The sequence below is a fragment of the Myiozetetes cayanensis genome, unplaced genomic scaffold (genome assembly GCF_022539395.1).
Source record: "Myiozetetes cayanensis isolate MyiCay16 unplaced genomic scaffold, myiCay2020 scf2-11, whole genome shotgun sequence".
Taxonomy (NCBI): Eukaryota; Metazoa; Chordata; class Aves; order Passeriformes; family Tyrannidae; genus Myiozetetes; species Myiozetetes cayanensis.
Genome location: NW_026087411.1, coordinates 69,283,875 through 69,310,550, shown reverse-complemented (window position 1 = coordinate 69,310,550; position 26,676 = coordinate 69,283,875). Strand labels below are relative to the sequence as shown.

At 35.9% G+C, this 26,676-nt stretch overlaps 1 protein-coding gene across 1 annotated transcript in view; it reads right to left on the bottom strand.

Moving 5' to 3' along the window:
* Positions 1-26,676, bottom strand: part of AK9 (adenylate kinase 9) — a 59,013-nt gene that overhangs the window by 3,501 nt on the left and 28,836 nt on the right. The window contains exons 16-32 of the mRNA XM_050315860.1: positions 21,169-21,375; positions 20,062-20,192; positions 18,891-19,103; positions 18,050-18,301; positions 14,904-15,019; positions 13,431-13,650; positions 12,149-12,211; positions 11,196-11,405; positions 10,186-10,404; positions 7,309-7,522; positions 6,245-6,446; positions 5,006-5,152; positions 3,563-3,783; positions 2,181-2,377; positions 1,492-1,661; positions 728-826; positions 542-644 (exon numbers count right to left, since the gene is read on the bottom strand). Coding sequence (XP_050171817.1) covers positions 542-644; positions 728-826; positions 1,492-1,661; positions 2,181-2,377; positions 3,563-3,783; positions 5,006-5,152; positions 6,245-6,446; positions 7,309-7,522; positions 10,186-10,404; positions 11,196-11,405; positions 12,149-12,211; positions 13,431-13,650; positions 14,904-15,019; positions 18,050-18,301; positions 18,891-19,103; positions 20,062-20,192; positions 21,169-21,375 — 2,984 coding nt within the window. The remainder of the gene's footprint in view (positions 1-541; positions 645-727; positions 827-1,491; positions 1,662-2,180; positions 2,378-3,562; positions 3,784-5,005; positions 5,153-6,244; positions 6,447-7,308; positions 7,523-10,185; positions 10,405-11,195; positions 11,406-12,148; positions 12,212-13,430; positions 13,651-14,903; positions 15,020-18,049; positions 18,302-18,890; positions 19,104-20,061; positions 20,193-21,168; positions 21,376-26,676) is intronic.

Genomic DNA, 26,676 nt, shown 5'->3' with positions numbered 1-26,676 from the left:
AAGAAAGAAAACAGTTTTAGGAGACATTACAGAAATCCTGAAAAAAAATATATTCAAAGCCTTATCCTGTTGTCATGCAGACCTAACAATATAGGATGATACCCTAAGTTGGTAAATAGTAGAAGATAACAAAGAGTATAAAATAGGCAGGGCAGTGACCATGAATAATTTTTTTATTTATTCATGTGTCAAAATGTAACAAACTATCCTTAGATGATTCCAGATAAGCTTGTGTCTATTCTGGTGTTAAAAATCAAACAAAAATGTAATTATACAAGATATCATAAAAAACTAAGTAAGAAAATCCATCATATTATATTGCAGTTTATTATCCCCCTCTGATGGACTTATTTGTATTTTTTCCTTAAATATTTTAAAGCTTTTAAAAATTCTTCGCAATCGTAAGTATATTAAATTTTCAATTTAATATAATCCCATTGATAAATGTAAGACTCATATTGCATTAAAAATTAAGTAAACTGAGTGGGACATACTATGCATCACAAAATCATGTTTTAAAATACAAAAAGCAAAAACTGGCCTGTTCAAGGTATCCAGCCAAAGGAAGTGCAGTTAGTAGCATTGGCTCCTTTTTTGGAGGGAGTTTATGGGGAAGCTTCAGATTCCCATACTTCTCTGGTAACCTAACCAGATAAAAAGTAAGCACTTCTAACATTTATAAACCGTGACATGACTGAAGATTAAAATGCAAAATTGGTATATTCACCTCATAAACTTCTGAAGTTTCTCTTCACTTTCAAAAATATATACTTTATCTTGATATCTTGCTGCATACTCAGTATTGCCAGGCACCAAGGCTTCATATCTGAAGAGATGGAGCAAGAACGTCTATTCATTCCCAGGAAATGTAAACCATAATTTGTGTGGTGTAAATTCATGAGCTATTGGGAGCCTTCTGGTTATTAGTAAGTGTAGGAACACCAAAAAAGCAATTGAATCATCCAGCTTTCCACTACATGACTGACAGTTACAAAGCTCAAAATCTGAGAAAGCCTCTGCCTCAAAATTTGTTTATTAAGGAGCTTTTATTGTGCTTCTTTAGAGCTCCTTCATTTTAAATACCAATCATGGTTGTTCAGGAGATTAAGAAGGGACAGCATAGAACTGGCTATTCTGATGAGAAATTCTTGCACACTGAGGACTTTATAGTGGAGCTAGTTTTGCATCTACTAGGATTTTATGAGATTTCTTTGAACCATTGAAGGTTTATGATAGAGAGAATTTTGTCCGTTTTCATCATGAAAAGACAGCAAGTCAATACAGATCCTTGTAGAAACTGTAGCCATGTAAGTTTTAAAAGGTGATTTTATATTGATTTCCAATGCCACAGGCACAATATAGAGAATTGTAATTGCTTCCCATCCAAACCCTGAACACTGTTGAAAAGTATTTTGAAAGTGTTTCCTCATTAATATGTTAATATAGGACACATAGTCTGTAATTCAGATTATGAAAACTCCAGTGACCTACCTCTGTTTTCCATCTAGGTAAGTGACTGGACAGTATCCCCGCATTTCAGCCCTTAGAGGGAATGAGGCCTTCACTTCTGCCACAGTCAGTCTCTTTGGTAGCATATGAGGGGGTGGGAGAGGGTGAGGTGCCAGTGATGACACATAAATCTCTGGTGTGATTAAAAATTTCTGTAGAAAAGGAAACATTTTTATAATGTAAGAAGCACTGTAAGACTGTTAATCAAACTACAGAGGGCTGGCTCACGCAATTTAGATACTTATTTCTTCTACAACACAACAGTGTGTTGGCACTGCTGCTGCTCTTGGATAAGTAATTTCTTTTCCAACCCACTCTCAGTTGAAGTCATCGCTACCCACCCACCATCCATCAATATCCATTGCTATCATTACCCACTCTCTACAGCCAGTTTCCCTAAAACAGGTGGAGAAAGGAAATTAGTGGTTTAAGATTTAACGTTTGATCTGTGACAAGTTGAAAGAGGAGCTTTGGTTTAATGGACTCTGTGCTGCATTTTGTCTGCCTAGATGTTTGATAGCAGAAGTATACAGAACAAAAGCTTGAATACTAAGAAGAAGAGTGGTCTAATTCAGATTGCATGTTACTTATTTCTGCATGAAATCAAAGAATCTAAGCAACAGTGTTCCCCTTTCCCATGATCCCTTCCTGGCCTGGTTTTTGACACTTACGTCCAGTTCTTCCTGTGAAGCCATTTTGTAATAGCGCCCTTCAAATTCCACAGCAAACTGCAATGAGGAGGTCACAGAGCAGTCCACCAATTCACCCTTCTCTGCAAGGCTGACAGGACAGTACTGTCCAAACTCCCCCAGCCGCTCCTCCAGCTCTTTGGAAGTGATACATAAATCAGCAATGCTGGCAGCTTTTCCTGTTAATAAAAGCAATTAGTGATAATGTTTTATTTATGAAAGACATATAAACATCAAACAATTTCACTCAGAAATGTTACAGTTTAGAAGGTTATTCATAATTTGAAAGTGATATGAAATAATGAGAACTAAAATAGCAATTTTTAATAGATTGATAATAACATGAAATTGAAACTCATTTTACTAAATAATTTTAATAACATTTTTATAGCAGTTAAGAAATATAATAATTATTAATGATGTGGGTTATTCTGCATGCTCAACTTATTAGTCTACTTTCCCTGGGATGGTTTTATTTATGATTTATTGTTTTACTTCTTTGTCTTACTAAGGAACATTTCAGCTATTATTTTATTTCATTACATTAGTGAAAAAGAGTACAAGATGTGATGAAAGCCTCAGTTTTATTCATCCACGTCTTGCAAATGCTACAGTCTATCTGCATGAAATATATTCAAAATCTTGAATGTCATCTCAAACCCAAGATATTTACAAATAGTACTTTTCAAGTTTGATGTGAAAAAAATTAAATGTATTTTATAATTTTTGATTATGGCTCTGGTTTTTAAGAAGGGTGCAGCCACAGAGCTGTAAAAGTTGAAACCAAAAGGTGGATATAAGATAAGCAAGTCTGTTTGCCCTTCAGAGGAATTCTAGTTAAATAGTACAGACATGTTTAAAAGGCATATTTAATCCTGACCAATGCTGACCACAACAAGTCAAGCGAGAACTGTGTCATTTGAGACTAAAATGGGTTTCTTCCCAAAGCACAGAAATTAATATTTAAGCTTAATTCTGAACTTTTAATTAACATCTTCCCTCTCCTTCCCTCTTGCTCTACTAACACTACAGTGAAGTTGCAAGTCATAGTTCCCTTGTATACTTTGGGATAGCCTTTGTGATTTATCAGCCAGTGTTGCAGAATCTCCCATGGGCTCTGACTTCTACCAGCATATTTTTGTTACCCTGTTGTTTGGGGGATGGCCTCTGACTACTCAGTAGTTGGTTTTGTCTTTGCTTTCTTCAAGAGATCTCTTCAAGATCTCTGCAGATGAGATTGAAGAGTTTGAGGGTATGAACATGCCCAAGAACTAACTTAATCCAAAGAAAGTTGAAATGCCCATATTACAATGGGAATGTAATGGGAATGCCCATATTATTGTGGGAAACTGTTTTTCTTTTACCTTCTCTTATTCTTTCCAGGTACATCTGTATTTGTTTAACAACCACTTGAACTTCCTGCGTAACTTTGTTCCAGATCTTCCACTTGCTCTGAACAGCATCAATCACACACCAGTTCTGACGCTCCTTCATATAGTAAGTCCTAATTGCATCAATGTGCTGTTTATAGCAGGAATTTTTAATGGCTAGGATCTGTGAGCTGTCATGTTCAGGATAGGGAGGGCTGAAGACAATGAAAAATAACACTCATTTACATCTGAAGGTTAGATAATTTCATGTGTAAACTCTAGAGTTCACGTAAAGTTCTTTTTACAGAATTATGCTTGCCTGACACTGTAGAAATACAAATTTCTTATTAAGAATATTAGCAGGTATATATGAAAAGGAGCATACCCATGGTTAGACAGTCATGTTCAGAAACAAAGAACAAAACCTTTTCTACTTATGTCCCAAATACAAGTCAAAAATTATTTTGTAAAGGATTTGGAATGTATCAGCACATATTAACTGACACACATGCTGCAGATATACCATTAAATGGTACCCTGATACTGTACATTTGATTTGTATTTAAGCCTGTGAAATGTAATTAAAGTTAAAATGAAGTTTAAAGTAAATATTTTCAAAAGGACATAATTAATTTAATTTTTTGCAATGCAAATTCTCTTTAGTCTCTCAGTAAACAATGTAGCATTGTACTGATTACTTGATAAAAAGAAAGAGACAAAATCAAAGAGATATGCAATAATGCCCCAAGCTATCTGGAACTTCTTAGGAACACTTTGTCTAATGAGAACCAGGTTCTTATACAATTTAATTTTAAGGTGAATGTTCTGTTCTTTTTCATTCTCTGCTTACTGCTCTTCCTCAAAAACAACCAGCAGCTCTTTAAACAGAGTATTTACCTCCTCAGAAAAACAAAGGGGAATGAGCTGAATTGAAAGGTTTAGATGAATAACTCATGAATTCTGTATGTTACTAAACTATGCATTGTTTCCATATTTTAAAAAGGACTCTAATTAAGACTTAAAAGACAGCTTATTAGACAAAGTATCAATTTCTCTTAGGATGATAATCATTGAATGAAGTTGAACAATAAACTTCAGCAGCAGAGAGAACTGGTAACATTTCTGACATACAGTTTCATTAAACCAGTATAACTCAGCAGTGGGTGAACAGCACTGCACATTTGTGATCTCAGTCACAAATCGAGGGATCTGGCCAGAGCATGCCACAAATACCTGACATCTCCATTTCTGGTCTATGGAAATCAAAGCCTTAGAACAGGGAGGGCCTGGTTCCCATGCCTTTTCATTTGTGGAGTTCAGAGACAAGATGAGTAATGCTCCAGCTTACATACAACCTCTCTGGGTACAGCACTGAGGCACATAATTAGAGAAATTACTATATCGATTAGAAAAAAGTATTTCTATCAGCGTCACTACCTATTTGTGCTTTCCTTATCCAACAGTGCTCTTCTGAACACTTCCTTTGTATCCATTTCTAATTCAAAGATTTTCGCTGGAATTATCTTCACCGATTCCAAGAGCTTTACTTGTTTCCTTGTTAGAGGATATCCATCAATTACAACTCTGCATACAAACAGGAACAGAAAAAGTTTTCCTAAAAAGTAACACTATGTATGATCCTAGTACATTCTCCATGGAGACAAAGTCTACACCTGTGCTATGAAGTTATCACTGCTCTGACTTGATAGACACAATCTTCACTCCTAAGAATTTAAAATCAGATTAAAAAAATCAAGTAGGTAGAATATAAAACAGTAAAGTGAAAAGGAAATGCACAAAGGGCAAAAGCTAAGTGGATGGCTCTGACTTATAAAAATGGTGGATTTTAAAATTCTGACATATCAGTCAGAAACATCATTTCAACTGTGAGAAATCTCCATATGGATTGGAAGGAGCAGTTTTCAAAGTGGTAAGTAAAATGATTTACTACTGTACTTGAAGAATTTTTAAAATCATATTGAAGAAGAAATGCTTTTTGCATATTAGGCAATACTGGAACAAAATATACTGAAACAATATTCCAGTATTTAATATGAAAGAAAAGTTGAAAGAATTCTATCTCAAGCTCAAATAATTTTCAAAGATTATTCCAGAATTGCCTTTTCCTGTAACAATTCTTTCTGGGGAGAGGAGTTGAATGTCATGAAATCATCATCATAAAGCTTTTTAAGTTTGCCTACTTTTGAAGGTGTTTCAGTGATGGAGAAGAGCCTAGGAAATCAGGATCTCATATGAGTGAGGTGGAAAAACTCACTGGTTTCAATTCCTCTTTAATAACTTCAGTTGTTAACCAAACCACAAAAAAACCCTTGAATACTGAACCAGTCTGCATGATCAAAGGGAATCAGATGTGTCCAAGTTGGTTCTGGAGTTGGTATAAGAAAGACAAAATGGTACTTCTCAAAAGACAGTAGAAAGTATTGGCTTATTGACAGAAGAAAAGATAACTTTCATAAAGCATATTACTTGGATTGACTGGAATATACCTACTTGAAAATTGCAGAAAATTATGCTTTGATTTTATTTCCCAGAGTAGTGTGAAGGACCTCTTTTTTACAGATTATTTTCTCAATGCAGAAACCACTGATGTGTTTTATTGAAATTGGTTTACAGTGATAACAATGGAAACCCCCCAAATCTAGACAAGACTCTTACCCGGTGATGCTACACGTGTGGTTTAGCAGAGCCACATCTAGAGCCTGTATGGCCAGTTCATCAGGTACAGTCAGTCCTTTGTGAAGATGCCCCTTTATCTTAAGTGCCAAGTCGCTCTCTGGCTGGCTGTCTATCACCAGCCGTATGGCATCTCCCATGGACAGGCGCAGAAATCCATACACACTTGCAAGCTTCTTGGCAACTGCAAAACATTTGGATTTCAACTCACAACTTTTAACGCAAGCAACATCACAGTCTGTTGAAGTATGTCCTTGGTCTCAGAAGCTAACTGCTCAGCTCATTTCCCTGGTCATTTCCACTGCATAATCTTGGTAAGTGTGTACCTAACCCTGCTTAGGCCCCTGTAGGGCCCAGACCATGCATGTGCACAGAGCACACCCAGTGCACTTACACTGTTCAAGTCAGCAGAAACCTCAGGAGCAATCGTCAATATTATTATAAAATGTCTTAGAAAATATGCTTCCACTGTTGCCCCTTCTACAGAACAGCCCAGCAGTTAGATCACTTATTCAGAAAATGGTAAATACTGTTAAAATTTCCTCCTAAATATAATTTGAACCTGTCTCTTCTTCTTCTAACAGTAAAAGGCAGAGAAGTGGATTGACAGAGTCATGGAGGAAGAAGGAGAGGAGAGAAAGATGGAAATCTTGGGGTTTTTTTAATCTAGAAATTTGGAAACAGAATGGAGAATGGGAAGTTTGCGATCCTAGTCCTTAATCCTATGAATATTTTTCCATTCCAGAAATGAGAAACAAATTAGAAAATAATCATAAATAATATACAAGGAGTATAAATAGTGTAAATTCAATTTTTCTAAGTGCAAGTCCAAGTCACTAACATCTTAAGAACATGGGATAAAATTCAAATGGACAAGTATCTGACTATCAAATGAGACACTAGAGAATGTAACTAAAGGAATTTATACCCAGCAAGGAGAGCAGGAAGACCAACAATATTAATGGTTTATGATTTTTCAATACTAATGACAGATACAGCTTCAGTTCATTAAATATGATTTTGCTGTACAGATAACTGGCCCATACCTGTAGTCTTTCCAGATTTTGGAGGCCCCACAATTGCAATCTTAATTGGTGCAGCTGGTTTAGGTTTTGACTGACGAATATATTTGATGGGATTTGTCATAAATGTTTCTTTATTTTCTTTACTTGAAAAGAAATAAATATACTGCCGATGGATTACAGGAAAGACTTCATTTCCACGGTTTTGGTGGGGCCTGATTACATCTCCTTTGCTTATCTGTAGTGTATACAAGATGGGAATCAGTTCATTACGTTTGACAAAACCTCTTCTCCCTCCATTCCAGAGAAGTGGCTTTGTAGGCAGGTAGAGAAGTACCAACCATATGAAACAAACCATTAAAGCATTCTGAATGCTTTGGGCATAACATTTTGTCCAAGTCTGAGAAACTTCCATACATACACAATTATTCAGCAAAAAGATGAAATAAACATTGAAGACAGAAAGAATACTCACTACTTCCAGTAGGTGGTACCATAACACTTTATGTCCATCAAAATACTGGTCAGAAAGGATTAACATAATACCTTTTCTAATTTTCAGAGAATAAAGAAAATAATTTTATTCCTCAGTGAATTAAACTTGCTTACCTGCCTGACAGCAGAAGATACACTGAGAATATTGTATTCAGCAGAAGTCATGTACAAATGAAGAAAATGTAAAAGGATATCAGTACTTAACATTATGGTCAAGTGTAAAACCACAACAACATAAGTCAAAAAAGTTTTTGGTAAAATACATGCACCACTGATAAAATGTTTTCAAACACATCAGACAGCCCACTAGAAAGTCAGCAGTGTTGATGGATCGTTGTCAGAAATGGTCACTGCAGTAATGCTAAATGAATTTGTTGCGCCACTGTTCTCTATAGAAGAACTTAGTCATGTCCCTGTTACTTCTTGCAGGAACTGCCTTAAAGTGTCAATAAAAGATGTTTTAAAACTAAATGTTGACATCTGTAGAAAAAATTACCCAGACCAGATAGCATTCACCGTATATTTCTAAAGGGACTCAGAAGTGAAATTTTTACTGATAAATGTGTAACACTGGCCTTCCTTTGACAAAAAAGAAAGGTGGAGAAAGTTACCATTTTTTTAAAAGGGCTCCAGGGTGGATCCTGGCAAACATAGTCCAGTAAATCTGACTCTGTATTGAGCAAACTGAAATATATTAAGGAAAGTAGTTACATGCATACATATAAAATAATGGGGAAGAGCCAACTCAGCTTCTTGTCGAGGGAAATCATACCTCACAAATCTATTGCTATTCTTTGAAGGAGTCAATGAAGTTGATCTGGTTATTACAGTAAGAGATGGGACTCTTCTACTGCGTGGCATTGCCTTGCCAGACTCTTCTCATATTCTTAGGTTCCTATTCCTGCATGAAGTCATTTCAGAATCCTTGCCCTCAATTTATGAGATGTCATGAGTCTGTTCTACTGCATATCTGTTTCCATTCTTCCCTCAGCTCATCATTTTTATTCTCTGCTTATCTAATCAGTCACATTACTACTTCCTTTCCCCCCCAGATTTAATCTAAAAGTAATTGGCATATATTCTTATCTGCCTTTCTACCCCAAAACTTCCATTCTGTAATCAGTTTCATAATTTCTATTATATCCTGAAATATCCATAAAATGATCCTATTTCCCTTTCATTATTACCAGCTTGTACATTTTCACTGTCAGCACACAACTCTGATTTTATCTAATAGCTTCCTATGACTTCTTTCTTCTGACTGAATTGTACTTTTTTTATTGGCAAGAAACACTGTATAGAATAAAAGAGTGAACTGGAGAAATGGAATGACAAAAATGTAGTGAAATCTGATAGAACCAAGTGCAAGGACTAGAGTGTAGGGACTAATTAGAATTAAACACATAAACTGGTTCAGTAGTTGCAAATGACAGAAGAGCAGAAATACCTGCTTCTATTAATATGTCCCTAGATTATTAGATGCCAGTTTGATGCAGCCATGAAAAAGAATGAAGATGCTGCTTCAACTGTTAAAGAAAGACAAACATGATCTAGAAGAGGTGAAGACTCAACATGATGACTATACAAAAGCGATTAAAAGTTGCTTGATTAATTGGCATAGTAAAATGAAGTATGTTTCTCTCAGGCCATTTTTGCTCTCAATATGGTGTTCACTGGACTTTTTTTTATGAATCTTCCTTTCTCTTTTTGATTTATTCACAGTCCAACCTGTTTTTATTTCTTCCATTAAACCACAGAAATTACCTGCTAACATTTCACTTCCTACCTATAAAACTGTATCGGCCCACTTTTGGGGATAGACATGAGTACTTTCTGACTTCAATTTTCCAGATCTCTAGTAAAATACTATGGAAATATATTTGTTGCTTTTCAGAATTTGTAAATTTTCACAAGAAAGAATTATTGCTGATGAATTACATACATCTAACGTTTTTGTTTACTTTTTCACCACTGCTAGGGTTGGTGGCAACGTGTGTGTGTGTGGCTTCTTATAAATTTATACTCCAAAGCCTTTCAATTTGTTTCACCACTTCTGGAAGGCTCTAAGACCTCCTCTGTTGTCCTGTGGTTTGTGTATCATTAAGAGATAGGCATTTCTTTCTGTTTCAATACCACCTTTAATTGTGCCACCAACGATAGTGTAACAAATTTCACTAAATGCCTCTCAGCCTTAAATTAGCTGCAACACTGAAAAGACACCTTTTATTATTAATGCTTGCTGTATTTTTTGTTTATTCAGTGGTGTCATTTTGATTCAGTAATGTAGTTTTCATTCAATAGTTCTGGTGTTAATTGCTATTGTCTCATAACATCTTTTTAATGTAGAATACATTTTTAAAAAGTGTTACCTCTTGAAAATATTCTTCAGCCATTTAAGAATATTACCTTTATTGGATCCCACTGACCAAAAGAACTTGGAAATTTATATGAGAGAAATAGCATCTTCTCTGCAAGTGGCAAACTGATTGGGTAACATTTCTCAAAAATGCTTTCACGGTTTTCTGTTAGAGATCTCAGTTTGCTATACACTTGGTAGCACACGACGTGAGGCTTCCGTCCTCCATTGATCTCAATTGGTGGTATTAATAATTTTTCAAGTTCTTCCTGGTTATGAAAACATAATGAAATATTAGCATCATAAACACAATCAGATTTATAATAAAGACTGACAGCAAGATTTTCTGTCAACTATCAAGGATTTCTTGAGCATGTTGTCAGTCACCATAAATCAGCAAAATTTTGTTTGAGATGAGAATTGGACTTCCTGCCCACTGAAGTTTAAACTACCTAGTCTGTATTAAGGATCACACAATTACAATATTATATTATTATTTGCTTTTGTAAACTTTCTCTCTGATCAGTGGGTAGAATCTGGATCACGATTAGTTTCTTCCTGAAGATACTTACTACATACTAAACAAAGGTCACCCATTTGCTCACTGCTTTAGATGTGGCATTATCATGGCAGAAGTCTAACATTAGATGAGGTTACCTCACCATAGGTAACTGATTTCAAGAAAATTATGTTACTAGGAACTGTATTAAAAAATAGAGCTGTCTAGTAAGAATTTTGTCTCAAAAATTATTTTCAAATACTGTTCATATATTTGTAACTCTCTAGTTTAGTTGCCTTTATCAACTGACCTATCAAAAAGGAAATAAGGACACCAAGACTGGGTAGGCCTAACCAAACATTTTCTTTTCCCCCCCTACGGTATTAGTCATATAAATGACATACTCATTAAAGTCTATGCCTTATCAGTACAGCCTTCCATCTTGCTCACATATTTAGATCATGAGTACAGCAGCACAATTGTTTAAGCACTATAACTTTTAAATGTGATAAATAAACATGAAAATTCTTCTTGCATCATGTGAAGCAGTGGTATCAGTACCTGTACACTTTGTAATCTCTCTACTTCTGAGTCAAACTTTTCTGCAATTTCATTTTGCATGCGTTCAGCAACATCTTCTTCATCTTCTTCTTCTTCTGCTTCTTCTTCTTCTTCTTCTAAAAACTCTTCTTTAAGTATAGCTTCAATTTCTTCATTTTCATTCTCATCTTCCTCCTCAGTGGCTTCAAAATTCTCTGTATTTGCTAGAGCCTATAAAGGCAAAATATTTTGTTGTTTCATGTCTCTGGTACAGATGAAGGAATATACGGCATTCTTGTCTCCTTTTTAATTAGAAAAATCCTTAATTTAAAAAACCCTCATTTTGGGGTAACCTTTATCGTAAGCAAAAATCTAGTAGATCCTAGAATCTTATTTCAGAAGAAAATGCAGGGGTATTGTGCTGTGCATACAGTGAAGCATTGTCAAAACTGCAGTTTTTTTAAGAGGTGGGTTTTTTTCATACATGGTATTGTAGTTTGACAGGACTTCGTTTTAAACAAGCGTGTTTACTGAAAGTGTAGCTGACAGAATATCTTGAGCAGTCAGGTAGTACATTAATACATTTACAAATATACTATGTAATTGACTTTGGGCAGAAATTCTGGTGCAGTCCTAATCTGTATTGACCATGGATTTGACAGGGTACTAATTCCAGTTAATGGGGCTACTCTTTTGGCCACCAATTAGATTCATTGAACACACTCATAAGTATTTTGCTGACTTGGAGCACATATTGAGAATTCTTTTAAAATTGTTTTTAGTCCTCATGAATCAATAGTTTTTACAACAAATTAAAACATCATATTAATTAGTTTTGAAAGGAGAAGTTTCTCGCAGTCTATCCCATTTTTTCTATTCTACATTGTCCTGAAGTCTTTGACTAAAAATTTCTAAGGTATGAATGCAAACAATTCTATCTATCTAAAATCTTCCTTATTAGCTTGTTTTCTTACCTCCTGCTTCTTTTGTTTCCGTTCTGCTAAAAGTTCTTCCCTTCTTTTAGCAATCTTCTCATTCTGTTAATGAAAAAAGGAGGTAAGAAGACTGATATTTGCTAATAGAAGCTCTCCGAGAATTGGTAATGTGGCCTGTATTTAACATTGTTCTTTCCACCTTGAAATTCTGTTTCCAGCTGGTTCTAATCTTAAAACATACTACCTACAGTTTGAAATTTTGCAGACCCGATATACCTCTCTACTAAGCAAACATGTAACTTAATTTTAGTAAAATTAATTTGGCAACTTTTGAGATTGAGATTAGAGGGGGAAAAGAATACTGTGTTCTTATCACACTGAAAATATAGTAATATTTTTATTGGTAAACTATAGAGTTCCTAAACTTATAGGTGATTTCTGTTATTTGGCAAAGGGGTGACTGAAGACAGTATTAAATGTGTGCTGTTCCCTTTAACAGTTTAGGGATGTTAATGGTACTGTATGAGTCTTGTTCCAAAGTCCATTGTCCTAACTTCCTATGTTTCAGCTGCTCTGTAGTAACTTATCTTCAGACCTTTTCTGATAGTACATGTGAAGTACTTTATCTCACTTTTATAGAAAGTTAGGAACCTTGAATATATTACATGTGCCAATTGTAAATGTCTGCACAGAGGCCTCAGGTTACTTCAAGTAATTTGTAACTTTATCGATAGTAGATGCAGCGTTGTTTGAATGGGAGACTGTGCAGCCACAGAAGCACTAGAATGCGGCTTAGAGATATTACATTTCCGTGCAGAGTATCATAGATGGAAACACACACACACACCACACACACACACACACACCATACAGTACCTGTGAAGTCAACCTGTGGGAGATGCTGATCAACAAAACAGCACATGCTCAGGGAATCTGGGATGCAACAACATTACAGTGCATGAGCTCTGTATTTGATTTTTTATGGCCATGTTCACTCCCTTTTGTCCAGGATTTTCCAGTTGTCTGGCATTCTGTCAGACTGCCATTTGTCTGGCAGCACAGCTACTTCTCTTGGGCTGCAAAGTGCCTCAACTTCTTCATAAACTAATTGCACAAAAGAGGAAAGGAGCTCTAAATTTTTTTTCGTTCCTATGGTAAGCCTGGGAATGCTATGAATGTGTTGGACTGCATCTCCTGGCTCCCATATCTGTTACTCTGTGTGCTCTTCACAGCTTTGGGAGTTTTAAAATCTATATTTAGACCTCTGCCATTGAAATTACCAAAAAAAAAAAAAAAAAAAGATGTAGGTCTGAAAACTAACCCTCATTTTTGCTTTCAGGTCCTTCAGCTTCATTTTATATTCCCTTTTTTTCTGCCGTTTGTCTTTCCATTTTTTCAGACGTGGAGGAAAAAGACGGTCAAGAATGTCACTGTCTTCTACTTGAATATAAACTGCAACATCAGGACAGAGTCCTCGTTCTGACAAATATTTGGCTTCATCTACAGTACGAGGGAAACCATCCAGTATAAAGCCTGTGGACCTAATTGGAAAAGTGAGATATTTATCATTACACAGTGTAGTTTAAAGTGCAACATAATGAACATGTAATTATTTTGAAAAAAACCCAAAGGCCTCCCATATTAAATGCATATATTAAGAGTAAAATGAAAAGAATGCTTTCAGCTCCACTCTTTTTACAATGTAAAACTGATATTTCAGTATGTATTTTAATTATGTACTTACAAATTAATTTCTTCCAAGGTTTTAATGTGCAAAGTTCTATTTTAAAAGAACTTAAGAGAACCAAATAAATTGTGTCTTCAGACTTGCTTGTGTAACTCTAAAACTAATATTTCTTAGGTACTGCTCTCAAAAAACCAGAAGTTGCCCCAAACATTATTTGGGTAACAACTGCCAAAGAAATCTTGTGCCTGAAAATTTATGTTTCAGAAATGCCTCACAATTTCTCCTCTAGTATAGCATTAGAAATTTGCTATTCAGCGTGACTTAAGTCTGTCTTCCTGCAGATATTAAACCCAAGTCAGATATGTCTGGAAAGCTCAATGGCTTGTTGTACCTCTTACAGTTTCAAATTAGATGAGTAGTTATGTAAGACTGAATGTGCATTGATAAGAAGTGAATACTCATTTTTATTACTTTAGATCTAAATAGGATACGTTGTAAGCTGCAAAAAACCAAAGAAGCTACAAGGAGTGGAGGGAAGAATAATAGGTAGCCCTGGATGCTGTGTGAAAGAAGAGTGTAGCGCAGTGTAGTATAGTATAGTATAGTATAGTATAGTATAGTATAGAATAGTATAGTCTAATGTAATGTATTGCAATGTGATATAATACAATATAATCCACATTATGTGTAATGCTGGGTAATTTTTAGTCTTGGTGCGTTCTTTTTTTCCTAAAACTGGTGTCCTTGTTTTTACACCATTTGGAAAATGTCCCCTATGTGTGGTCTGGCAGGATAAAAACTACATGAAAATATAAAAGGTTTGTTTACATATTTATCCTGTAAGCCCATGAAAACTACCCAGCTATTTAGGAGATTTAATCCAATTCAAGTGTGCTTGTCTAGAACTGTGTACAGCATATGAGACATGATATTACTGTCAAAATATCAATCAAAATAGTACAACATAACCAAGACTGAGAGGTAGGCCATAACTCATAAAAAGTACAAAAGCATTGAAATAATCTCTGGGATTTTACAATTGTGGACCAAATGGATGATATACTTCCTAAGATTATTTAAAGAAAGAGAGAATCTAATTGCAGTTACCGGAATGGCTCTTTCTTCCACCAATCAAGAACAATGTTATCAAGGACTTCTGGAGGCAGTTCCTTACTAACTAGATTTGCCTTGATTGCCTCTTCCTCATCCGTTAACACCTCTTCCTTTATGTAAAGAAAATCACCCAGAAAATGAAAAACATACCCCAAGAGAACAAACAAACAAACAAAAACCAGAAAGAAAGAAATATCTACTTGACACATTTATTGGTTTTTGGCTAAGTAAGGTACTGTCTTCATTTGACTTAAACTCTCAGAAACAAATTCATTTCCCACATTTCACCATACTACATTATATATTTTAGGTCAGGCCATAGATTTCGGGCAATTGCTGCTATATGAGTTTTAATAAAACCTAAAACCAAGCACAAAACTTAAGTATTTAATTAAACATATACTCAATTCAGAGGAATAGAAACTGAAATGAGCATAGTGTCTCCTACTTGCCTACAAGAAGTTTTCCAATTAGTGATACATGTTCTTATGCTGGAAGACTATCTGCACTAAATCAGAATGTTTTTTCATCTTTCAAAAGCAACTCTTATCTTCTAATGCAATCCAAAAAAATACGTTAAAGGATATGTAAGGTTACTGGGTACAGGCACAGGAACAGATACCAGACAGATAGCACTGTTCTACAGAACCATAGTGATATTAATGACTCATCAAGTACAGAGCATTCAAATACCAAACCTAGTTATTAAATTCTGGTGAAAAACTGTTGGGTTTTTTTTCTCAAATATATAACACCGTAAGATTGATTTGGCTGAGGATGCAGGTCTCATAGAATGGCTTCCTGACACAGACTGTGGTAAAAAAGAATGAAAAGAGGGTACAGATTGGTGCCTCTGGATTAGTTTACATAAATCATGATATTAAAAACATATTTTTTACAAGAAGACTGAATAAAATACAATATTAAAGTCAGAAAATATCACTGTTCCTGACCTGCTATGTTATTTTCTTCATGGTAATATTCACAGAAGAAAATACTGATCCATAGTGACTCAGGAACCCTCAAAATGAAGGTAGGGAGCTGCTTGCTGCAAGGCCATGTCTGAATAAGATGATGACATTTATTCTGATAATGTAGCCAAAAGAACTTGAGAATATGTTGGAAGTCACAGGTTTAATGTAGTGTGTGTGTGTGAGTAATAGTTTCTCTAGTGCCTGAGACAGCATATATATTAAAAGATGTTTGTATGACAGAAGATACCCAAGAAAACAAAGTGGTAGCCAGATCTGTGATATGGAGACATCTTGAAAGAAATGTGTGAAGTGGAAGAAAACAGTAAAACAGATATAAAAATGTATCACTGATGTCACTGCCAATGAGCTGTTGGAATGGCATTTGTATCTACTAAAAGAAAAGAAACACAAGACGTATATTGCAGGTACAGAAAAGAGAACATCCCACTTAGCGGGGATTGGAAGGACAAGGCTGGCCCCCAGACCTGTCAATGTTGTGAAGGCTTTGGCTGACATATATTAAAACAACCAGGACAATATCTTTTTGCTAAACTTGCCAGACTGCATGGTATGTTTTCTTTGCCTTTAGTGGTCTTGCTTTGAATGTTATACCTGACATTACCTTAAGCTTTGATAGATACACTTCTAGTGTCTTGTGCCAAAGTGAAAGAGAATGATACAAATGGAATTAAATAAATTTTGGAGAGGTGGTGGCTCTGCAAAAAAACAGGACAGTCAGACAGTCCAGTGGTAGTCATACTCAGAGAAATGCTTGGGGAGTTCATAGTCTTGGAAACTGTCCCCTAGAGTTTTGTGCATGGACCAATGAATGTATTTCTAAACTGAACTGAAACTGCATCAGTTGTGCTTAGGTCATGCCATCAGATAAACTACTTTACAAGAAATATGAGAAAAAAAATACTAATGTAAAAGATTGTTTACCTGCAGATATAAAGATGACAAAGAAAAATTACTAACAGAAGTGCCTTGGTATCAGACATACTGACACCAAAAAAATAAAGCTGAGTGACAGTCAGCCATAACCATTAGTGCCAGGAACACTTGCCATATTTTTGGCTATGATGACCAAGTTGTAAACTCATTTGCCAAATTTCAACTGATGAAAACCTGAATTTTTGTTCTGACATCCGTAATTCTGATCTGTACTTTGTGTTACCTGCTCTTGTGTTACTGCATCAGAATACTACCTCCCAGTTAACAGGGACCTGCTCCGCTTTTCAAGAGAAAACAGAGTGGCCTTGAATGCACTTTTGGCAGCTTCCTCAGCACCTCTGAATGCACTCCATTGACCTGTATATGTCCAGTTTACGTAAATGATCCCAAATTTGATCCTCTTCTGTAGTGAGTAGTATCACTTTTTACCCATGCTTTCCTATTAGACACAGAGACCTAGAAGGCCACAGATCACTGCAAAAAAAGGCATTGGGCATCTCAGCCTTTTCGGTATTGAAAGGTCACCTGCCCAGGTGGCAGACTTATATTTTCTAGATCCTTCTTTCACTATTGTTGTTCTGCAGAAATTTTTCTGGTTACCCTTCAGATCCCTCGCTATTTACACTTCAATGGACTGCTCATCTTCCTAACACTGTGCTTGAATGTTGTTTCTGTATGCCCCTCCTCTGCAGCCTGCTTCCTCTCCTGCATACTTCCTTAAATCCTATAGTAGGAAATGTCTGAAGATTTTTGATGACTAGCTAGTAACTTGAGGGAATGTGGCAGGTATCAGGAGCAAACAACAAAAAGAAAGGCTCTTAAAATGTAATGCAGAAACTCGTTTCTTCTTGAAGCTTTGAGATTTGGATAAATCCTTATTTCTATTGTCTAGGAAGTAGTTTTCAGTTTCTTTATTCTACCCATTTCTTGAAATATTTATATGCTGTGTACGTGTGTTGAAACTTGACCACATAAATCCATTGCTGTCTAAAGAAGAATTCCTTTGCATTAAAAGCTTGTGGGTTTTTTCCCCACAACATATCACTGCCTAATAAAAGCTACCATTCTCCTCTGATAAACATTGATGTAAACGTTTGTTCTTCGGGAAAATTACACCGTCTACGAGATGGGGATTTATAATTTTATAGGAAATTCCTATTCAGGCCTGAAAATGGTTATTTTGTGTATGAACATAAAAAAGACTATTATTACCTGTTTGCTTTTTTCTGTCTCAGTTTTAGTCTGAGAGAAGTCTTCTAGTTCCTCTGATAGAATTGGTATTTTATTGTCATCTTCTTCATCAAATTGGGGCCCAACTTTCTTTCTAGTTTTGGGTAAGATCAATTCCTGTAGATATTCTTCAAACTGAATATGAAAAATGCCTAATTTCTCAGCTACCCGTCGTGCACAAGTAGTTTTACCTGCTCCATGAGTCCCAAGTAAACACACCCGTAAAGGAGGAGCCTATAGGAAAAAAATTGAATATTCTGTAACATTTTGGAGCATACACAATGCATCCCCTACTAATTTTAACTTCCAAAGTATCATTAAAAAAATGCCAAAAACAGTCCATAATTTTGCATTTTAATTTTTCCACACTTTCTATTGCTGTTCCAAACAGACTACCTGCTTTCTGGAAACACTGAATGAATACGCTATGACAGTGGATGTCAGAAAGTAAAAATGAAAATTCATTAGAGAATTCTGGTAAATCTTCCCTTCTTTTACCCTTCTTCCACTTACAAAAAAAAAGAAATGAAAAGAGAATAAAAAGCCCCCTAATATGTGTGATCTGTTAATCACATTTTAAGCTTATTGTCTTTATAATCCTCCTCTTTTCTGCTATATTTGAATAATTAATTCAATGTGTTAATTTAAATGTACACTAAAAAGTCACTAGGGAAACCATATGTCTATATTTCCTTCAAGGACTTGCCTAATATATTGTTACCTAGAAAAAAAAATCAGCAATAATAAACAATTCTAAATGGGAATGGAAAATAGTGATTTTAATCTGCTATTATCTACTTTAAATAATTATTCAGATTCTCACTTGTATCGGTTCATTGTGAGCCACATATTCTTCAGGATTCTTCAGAAATTTATCTCTATACTCAGAGGTTGAAAAGTAATAAATATTTTCTTTATATTTAGCTGCATTTTCCTGGAGTCCAGGGTGGAGGACAAAGTGCTCTTTCAAACTGACTGGACAAAAGTGTTTTGTATCTCCCATGTGCCTTTTCTTTTGCTTAATTGTTTCTTCATCCTGAAAATATGAAAATTTTCAAAAACTGTTAGAATTCAGTAGTTTACTGAGATTAAGTAGAACACGTAGATCAGATAAAGTAATGCCAAATACATTAACTGAGGATTGAATGAGGATTGCATTCTCAAAGTAGTTTGTAAGCCAAAAATAAATCTATGAAAATACACACTTTTTAGATTCTGAGTCAGACAACAAACTATCCAAGAGAATTACTGAGAACAGAGTTACCATTTTAAATTTGAAATTATAATATCATAGTTAGCTGTTGAAGACCAAAACTAGGGTAGAAGTATCTATAGTAAAACCTTTTCCTACTGTGTTCTTGAAACTGGTTTTCTCTTGCTTCTAAATGTAGACCTCTTCATAAAGGACAATGAGAGCTGGTGTTATAAAGTCAGATTACTTATCCAATAAAATTAATTTCTAAAAAATCTATTCAATACTGCTTTACTACAGTATATGGATATCCTGTACTGTGAAATTTGAGGATGGGAATCTTCCAATATAGGATTAAAATAAAAGAAAGGCAAAGGTAGACCTCTAATTTCATTAAAGTCGGTGTGTGAAAATTATCAATAGCTGAGATGAAACAGGGGATTGCACATTAGGACTCTGCATCTTCTGATGTTTACATGATGGCTCACAGATCACTGTTAGCTGATAGAAATCAAAGTTCACTTTTCTTTCTTTAATAAAACCCCTCTTTGCCATCTGGCAAAACTAGGTACATTCATTCTCTCTATTAGCATGGCAGGTATTTAAGCTTCTTGCTGCAGTAAAACTACTGCAGCCAAGACATAGAAATATAATGAAAGTGCTCTTGAAGCATATGCTAGTGTTTATTCTGTAAGAAGGCTTATATTGGATCATACAGAATATGACTTCTCTGGGGTTATGTTCAAACTGAAAATAAACGAGTTACAATAAAAGCATAAATAGATAAAGCTGGCATGCTTACTTCTTCATTTTCCTCTTCCTCTTCTTCAACTTCTTCTTCATCTACCTCATTTTCCTCTTCAGCAGCCAGATCTTCTGCTTCCTCTGCTAAGTCTTCAGCAGATAATTCCCAACCGTGATACTTAAAAGGTTCTGAAAAGGTTAGGTTTTTTCCTGTTTCAATACTTTTCATTTGTTTGTGCCTCTTTGTCCATAAAAGTAAGTGCATATGTGAAAGGAAATAAAGCCAACTGTATATTGCATTTCTTCTACTCGTAGAACAAAATGTTCTCCCCAGATGTAGTAATTAGGAAATTGCCTCCTCCAAAAATGAAAATTCTACTGGTTGTTTTTGGTTGAAGTAAATTGGTATTTTCAATGGGAACTTGTATTACAAGTATTATACAAGCACATGCAGATAGGGCCATTACTGTTTTCACCAAGTTGGTTGGTTTTGTTTGTTTGTTTTTGTTTTGTTGTTGTTGTTGTTATTTGGTGCGAAAAATCATAACTCAAATTTTATTTGATTACAAAGCCAGCACAATAGATGTTATGGTTAATAAAATACTTGCATTGTAGTAATGATAGGAAAAACGTAGTATTAATATTATTTATCCAGTGCTCAAAATTCTAAGAGATTTGAGCACACGAGTGAAGGAATGTACTTTGCAGAAAAAAAAAAAAATCAGTGTAAAATTCAGTCTTGAAATACAGTCTGTGCAGTTAGATTAGTACACACCCTGAAATTTCATTAACCTAATGAATATTGTACATAAGTGAACTTCGATATCTATCCATTTCTCAAACCAGTATCCTGACATGAACAGACAGACCAAGTAACTGGGAAAATGTGCTGTCAGAATGTTTAGGGAGCTATTATGTACATATTTGCATAGTCTATCTCTCTCTCTCTATATATATATATTTCAAATATACATATTCCTCCCTTTTCCTATATCTTAAAGGCTGCTATTATGCTTCTCAGCTGACCCACAGAACACAGCATGAGCCATTTCACATTAGTAATATCAAACTGAGTGTAGCCTAACACCCAATTTATTCATCACATAAGCTCTCCAAAATCCCTCTCGTCAGTTTAAGTGCAAATCACATAAACAGTATTACTTACTTTCCATAACCAGCACTGTTTGATTGAGCAGACTTTCTGGAGTTTGCTCTGTGATCTCTAGAACAACAACCTGGACTAGAGGTGAGTTCTTGATTTCTGATTCCACTGTTTGCCAATCATGCATGAAAAGTTCAATCTTCTTTTTAATTGCATCCATTTCTTGTGTATCTGGAAAAGCATCCTCTGCAAACTTGGGTAGCGTGATTTCTGAAAATCAAATCATATAATATGCAATGCTTCTCTAAAATGTTTTACATTTAAAAATTATCATTATGCTTTAGGATTATTTTTATTTTGCTCAAATATGGTGGCATATTTTTTTAAAGTTTCTTCTTTCCCGTATTTATGAATTATTATATTTAGCATTTTACAAAGACACTTTGTAAACTCCCAATTTAACTATGTTGATGTTGCATATACTGATGTTTCCTTCTCCAGGAAAATAAACGAGGTCAGATTGCTTAACCATATGGTTATTTAAATTGTCTCTCAGATAAATATAATGACTCTTTCTGCAAAGAAATATAATATAGAATACATTAATTTAAAAGTGATGATTTAATGATAACAGCTTTTGACAGGCTATCCATACAGTCATGCCTCATGCAAGTATAGAAAAAATAAAGAGCAGGAAAACTAACAAACACTGCAAGGAAGCAACCTCGTGTTCTGACCTGGTTCAGGTTCAGTTACTGAAGCTGTTGTGGAGTGTTCAGGTTGTATTAGGTATTTATTCGTTTTCAAGCTGAGCAAGTTCTCTTTACAGGACTAGAAATATAATACTACTAGGTGTTATTTCTCTATGGCATTAGATCTCAATATACAGATATTAATGAATTAAATCTTCATTTATGCAAAGTACAGCACACAGCAAAATCACAGAGGAAATAGAAAATTTAGAGGAAAAAGGTAAAAGAAAGGACTAAAAGAGAAGGCCGTTTTAAATATCAAGGATATGAAGGATGGTAGAAGACTGAAATCCTAAATTAATAAAGGCAAAGCAGTGAGCTAAAACACTAAATCATGCAGTGTAAGAGTTCTTAAATCAATTACAACTGTGGGACTGTTCTGTGCAGGGACTCTCAATGATCATTGTGGGTCCCTTCCAACTGAAGATAATCTATGATGCCTCTAACCATAACTAACAAATGAGGCAAGTCACACCCCCAAAAAGCAGCCTAGGAAACCAAGCAACCAGGAGCACTGCAAACAGAGCATGGTGCATCAGCTGGGGCATGGCACAGGAGTTTGTGCAGCAGTTTGTGTGGCAGGGCACACAGGGGGGCACAGTCCCCCCACGAGCTCAAGAGGTGAGTTCAGTTGGTGGTCATCACCCTCTTGGAGCTTAGCTACAATGACCACTGGGTAGAAAGCTATGTCCTCTGCACTCACCAGCATGGATATAGTAACCCAGACAAAGCCCTGGCACTGGTTACATGAGAACAGCTCTGTGAGGTGCAAACAGGTGTATTAAGTGCTCAGCCTGGTGGCCGAGCTGCAAGAGGAGGTGGAAAGGTTGCATCAGGGACTCCGAGAAAGAGTGTTACCAGTGACAGGCACTGGCACATCCCACAGCCAGAGACCTAGTTGTGGAAGGCCAGTCAGTAGATAATGTGGATGAAGGTCCATCTACACCAGAAATGTTGGCAGGGTCAAAGGCCTATCCCTGTATCCTGACCACCTCCACAAGGAAGAGCAGTGGAGTGGAGTGGTCTTCCACTGGATTATAGTGGTAGGCAAGAGTGTGGTGATGTTGCTGTTATTCCCACTTCCTGCACTCATATAAATATTTTTCAACTCTGATTTTCTTCTTTTTCTTACCATTTTTTCTTTTGTGTTCTGTTTAACAAGTCTGACATCAATGCCTTCAAGCTAACAGACAGAAAAGCAGTTGAGAACAATGACTTCAATGGTCTGATATTACTATAAGTTTGCTGGAACATAGTGAGAGTTGTGTTTGTCCCTTGCCAGAAATGAAGATGCAAAAAACCTTCAGCAGCAGATGGAGTGATTTTCTATTTTGCTATAATTTTCCCATTCTCTTGGTGTTTCTGTCTTGAGTTTGAAAGAGCAGGAACAGATTTTGACACAAATAACAACATATGCAGTCTATTCCAATGACCTTAAATGATTTTTTTAAAAATCAAAGGATCATTACTACTATTTTTCCTTATATAACTTCCAATACATACAAAGGAGAGGTATTACTAAAAATGAGAGTCTTATGAAATGCCTTGTATGTTAAAAGCTTTGACTACTTTCTTAAAAATACAAACCCCTAAAGTATTAAAATCTCAATGTTTTATGGTTACTCCCTACATTAAGCAGGCCAACACTCACTATGTCAGATTGCAGCACTGTAATATTCATTTTGAGCTTGTCCTAACCTGAAAAACCAAAAAATTTTTATGGCTAATGAAAAGTTAGACTGCCCTGTTACAGTTTTCATCATTAAGAAAACTAGTATTTCCTCCTAGGAGATTGTTGAAATGCACAAATGACACATTTAGTTTTCCATAACAGAGCCATATCAAAAAATGCTAAGTACAATGCAGCTGGATTTCAGTGATTAGGTACCAACAAGATTTGGCAGGAAACAAGACTAAACATAATGGTCAGAGTAGAGATGCTGCCTAATTTTTGTCTGAAATGCTACTGACTGAAGCATCAGCTGAAATAACTGGGATATCTGAGTGCCTGCAGGGCAAGGAACTTATGTAATATTTTTCTGACTTTGATGGCTAAGCTATCCATGAAGCTATTGTATCAAAGGGCAGTGCCACTACTGTCTCTAGAAGAAAGCAAGCCAGTGCTCTGCCTCCAGGGTTTTAATTGCCAAAGAGGCAAAGTTAAGGATTTCCATTCTTTTGTAATTGGCCAAATTTAAAAATATGTAGGATTTCAAATACATGCCTCCTTTTGACATCCCTTAATGTCTCACTAGGGTTGGCCCCTTGCTAATTTGCTACCTGTTATGCCTATTTCTACAGCTCTGTAGTCCATATATGAAGTCAGGCACTTAAAAGGTAGTACAGCAGTTTTGGGTACTGCAACGTCTACATCTTCTTATGGCTCTGGATCTCAATGTGTAGTCCTCCAATACTAAATATCCAAATACTTCAGTGCTTTTAATAATTTCATTCTTCTACTTTTGAGGCTGAAACTTTTATTCTCTCAAATTACCTTTACTATATATATGATAAACTGAGATTTGAAATTAGTCGGGCAGTCTATAGCAATTCATATGCTGGCTCAGGGACCTGAGGGCAGCCCTGGGCCTGGCTGTCCCCATCCAGCCCCTGGGGCTCCCCCAACCTGCCCAGGACTCCATGTCAGCCCTCGGGGCCATCAGCCACTGCCCCAGCAATGCTGCTGCTGGGCCAGCCTGCAGCTCCTGACAGCCCTGCCTGGCCATGGGCTCTGAAAAGCTGGGCCAACCACAGGCTGACATCCTAGCCTGGCCTCAGCTTGTTGCTATCCCCAGGGAGCTGCTAGAGCCGAGGGCCAGAGCTACCCTGCTCCTGGCTATGCTACCACACTCCACCGCCAGCTCTCTGTTCCTTCGGGAGCAGTTTGCCCTCACAGTGTCTGACAGGTTGCCCCCAAGGTGAACTGCAAAACTTATATTAACAAATAAGCATTTTGTTATGTATTTTTGCGATCTTTAATAACAAAGAATACTTAAATGCCTTTTCCCCTTTTTTTAAAGCTTGAAGAACACAGCTGTCAGACTGATGCCACAGTGGCTAACCTTCCTCCTGTTTGAATGATTAGTAGTCTAAACATAAACTAAAAGTGCAAAAGGGCATGTCATTAAGCAGAAACACCTGGCAAATTTCAAATAGTCTGACCTTGAATTAAAAAGTATTTTTTTCTTGAAATGTTTATGAACATTTACATCTTACTAAACTACACTTTTATCCTATGTATATCATTATATATATTATCCTCTGCAGTGACATTTTTCTCTTGATGTGATTTTAAAGAGGAAAGTGAAAATACCTTTTTATGTGCTTTAAAAAAACACGTTGTGTAAATGGTACCATTAATTATGTTGCATTCTGCAGTGATGTATTCCAAATGAGACAGAGATGTAGCCAGGTAAAACCTGCTTAAATTTGGGCAGCTCTAATGCAATATGTAATGATGATTCCATTAGGAATATAGATTTTAAGAAAATAAGCAAAGGATACATTAATAACTAGGTTACACTAACAGCTTGTTGTACATGTTATCCCTGGCACAGTCACACTGTAGAAATCACATGTGCTGCCTTGTGAACCACAGCCCTATTCACAGCAGTAACACATGGAAGACAGGGATGAGGGCTGTCTGGATCCAGCTTTCAACAGATCATCTCTTATAGTTCAGCACTTTAAAAACCTCTCAGTTCTGAGTAGGTCATGAAACTTTGGAAATATTAAGGCAGAATAATGGATTTAAATGAATATTTGGCATCATCTGAGACAGAATCATAGAATCATAAAATCATAGAATTAACTGGGTTGGAAGAGACCTCTGAGATCAAGTCCAACCCTTGATCCAACCCCACTGTGATTACTAGATCATGGCACTCAGTGCCACATCCAGCCTCAAATGCTGAGTATGCTAACAAATCCACTCAACAGAATGTTTCCCATTAGAAACTTTATCTCAGAAGCACACCTCTCCTGATATGATATTTAGCAAATGATGGACCAGCATGTGATCCAGCTTTGTTTTGCTACTGTAGGCACATAATTCCATCAGATTACCTCTATCTGGGAGGTTTTTTTGTTTGAGGAAACATATCCATTAGCAATTACTGCATACTTACAGAGTTTTTAAATAGATTACCTAGGCCTAAGTGAATTGGAGAAAATTTTCCCTCAGAAGAGGGGAGAAGTAACAAAAGAGAAAAGGTTTACATTCCTAGGGAAAAGGGATAACCTAAAAATCAGACAACCCAAACCTTATTTGGTTTTGGTTCAGGTATTTGAACCTTATTATGACAAAAATGTTGCCTCCCTGGCATTTAGTTTGTTTCAAACTGGGTCTCAGGTACCGAAAAAAAAAGGAAATATTTTTATGTAAGGCAGCTGTACCTTCATCATTAGGTATAAATTATAATAATTCTGCTTGGAGAGATTATTTATGGTGAGAAGATATTTTTAAAGACATTAAAAACACAGTCAAGAAAAACACTTGAAAAGACAGTAATGGTTTAAAAATAAATTATATAAAAATGTAAACAATTTGCTTTCTGAGAAGTTGGTGATCTATCTAACAGTGTTGTTCATAATTTCATTTCCTTATCACAGAGGTGATAGGAAACAATCCTTTCTAGACTTAAATCTTGGCCTTTCATAGGTAATGCCTATATGGCTACCTCTCATACTCTTTTTCTCTGTCTTCTTTGCTATTACTGAGCATAGTTACCATAGAGACAAACAATCCTCAAAGGTTTTCTGCCTCCACATTCTCTAAGTGAATTGCTGGGGAAGGAGAGGCTTTAATGTCTTTCTTCCC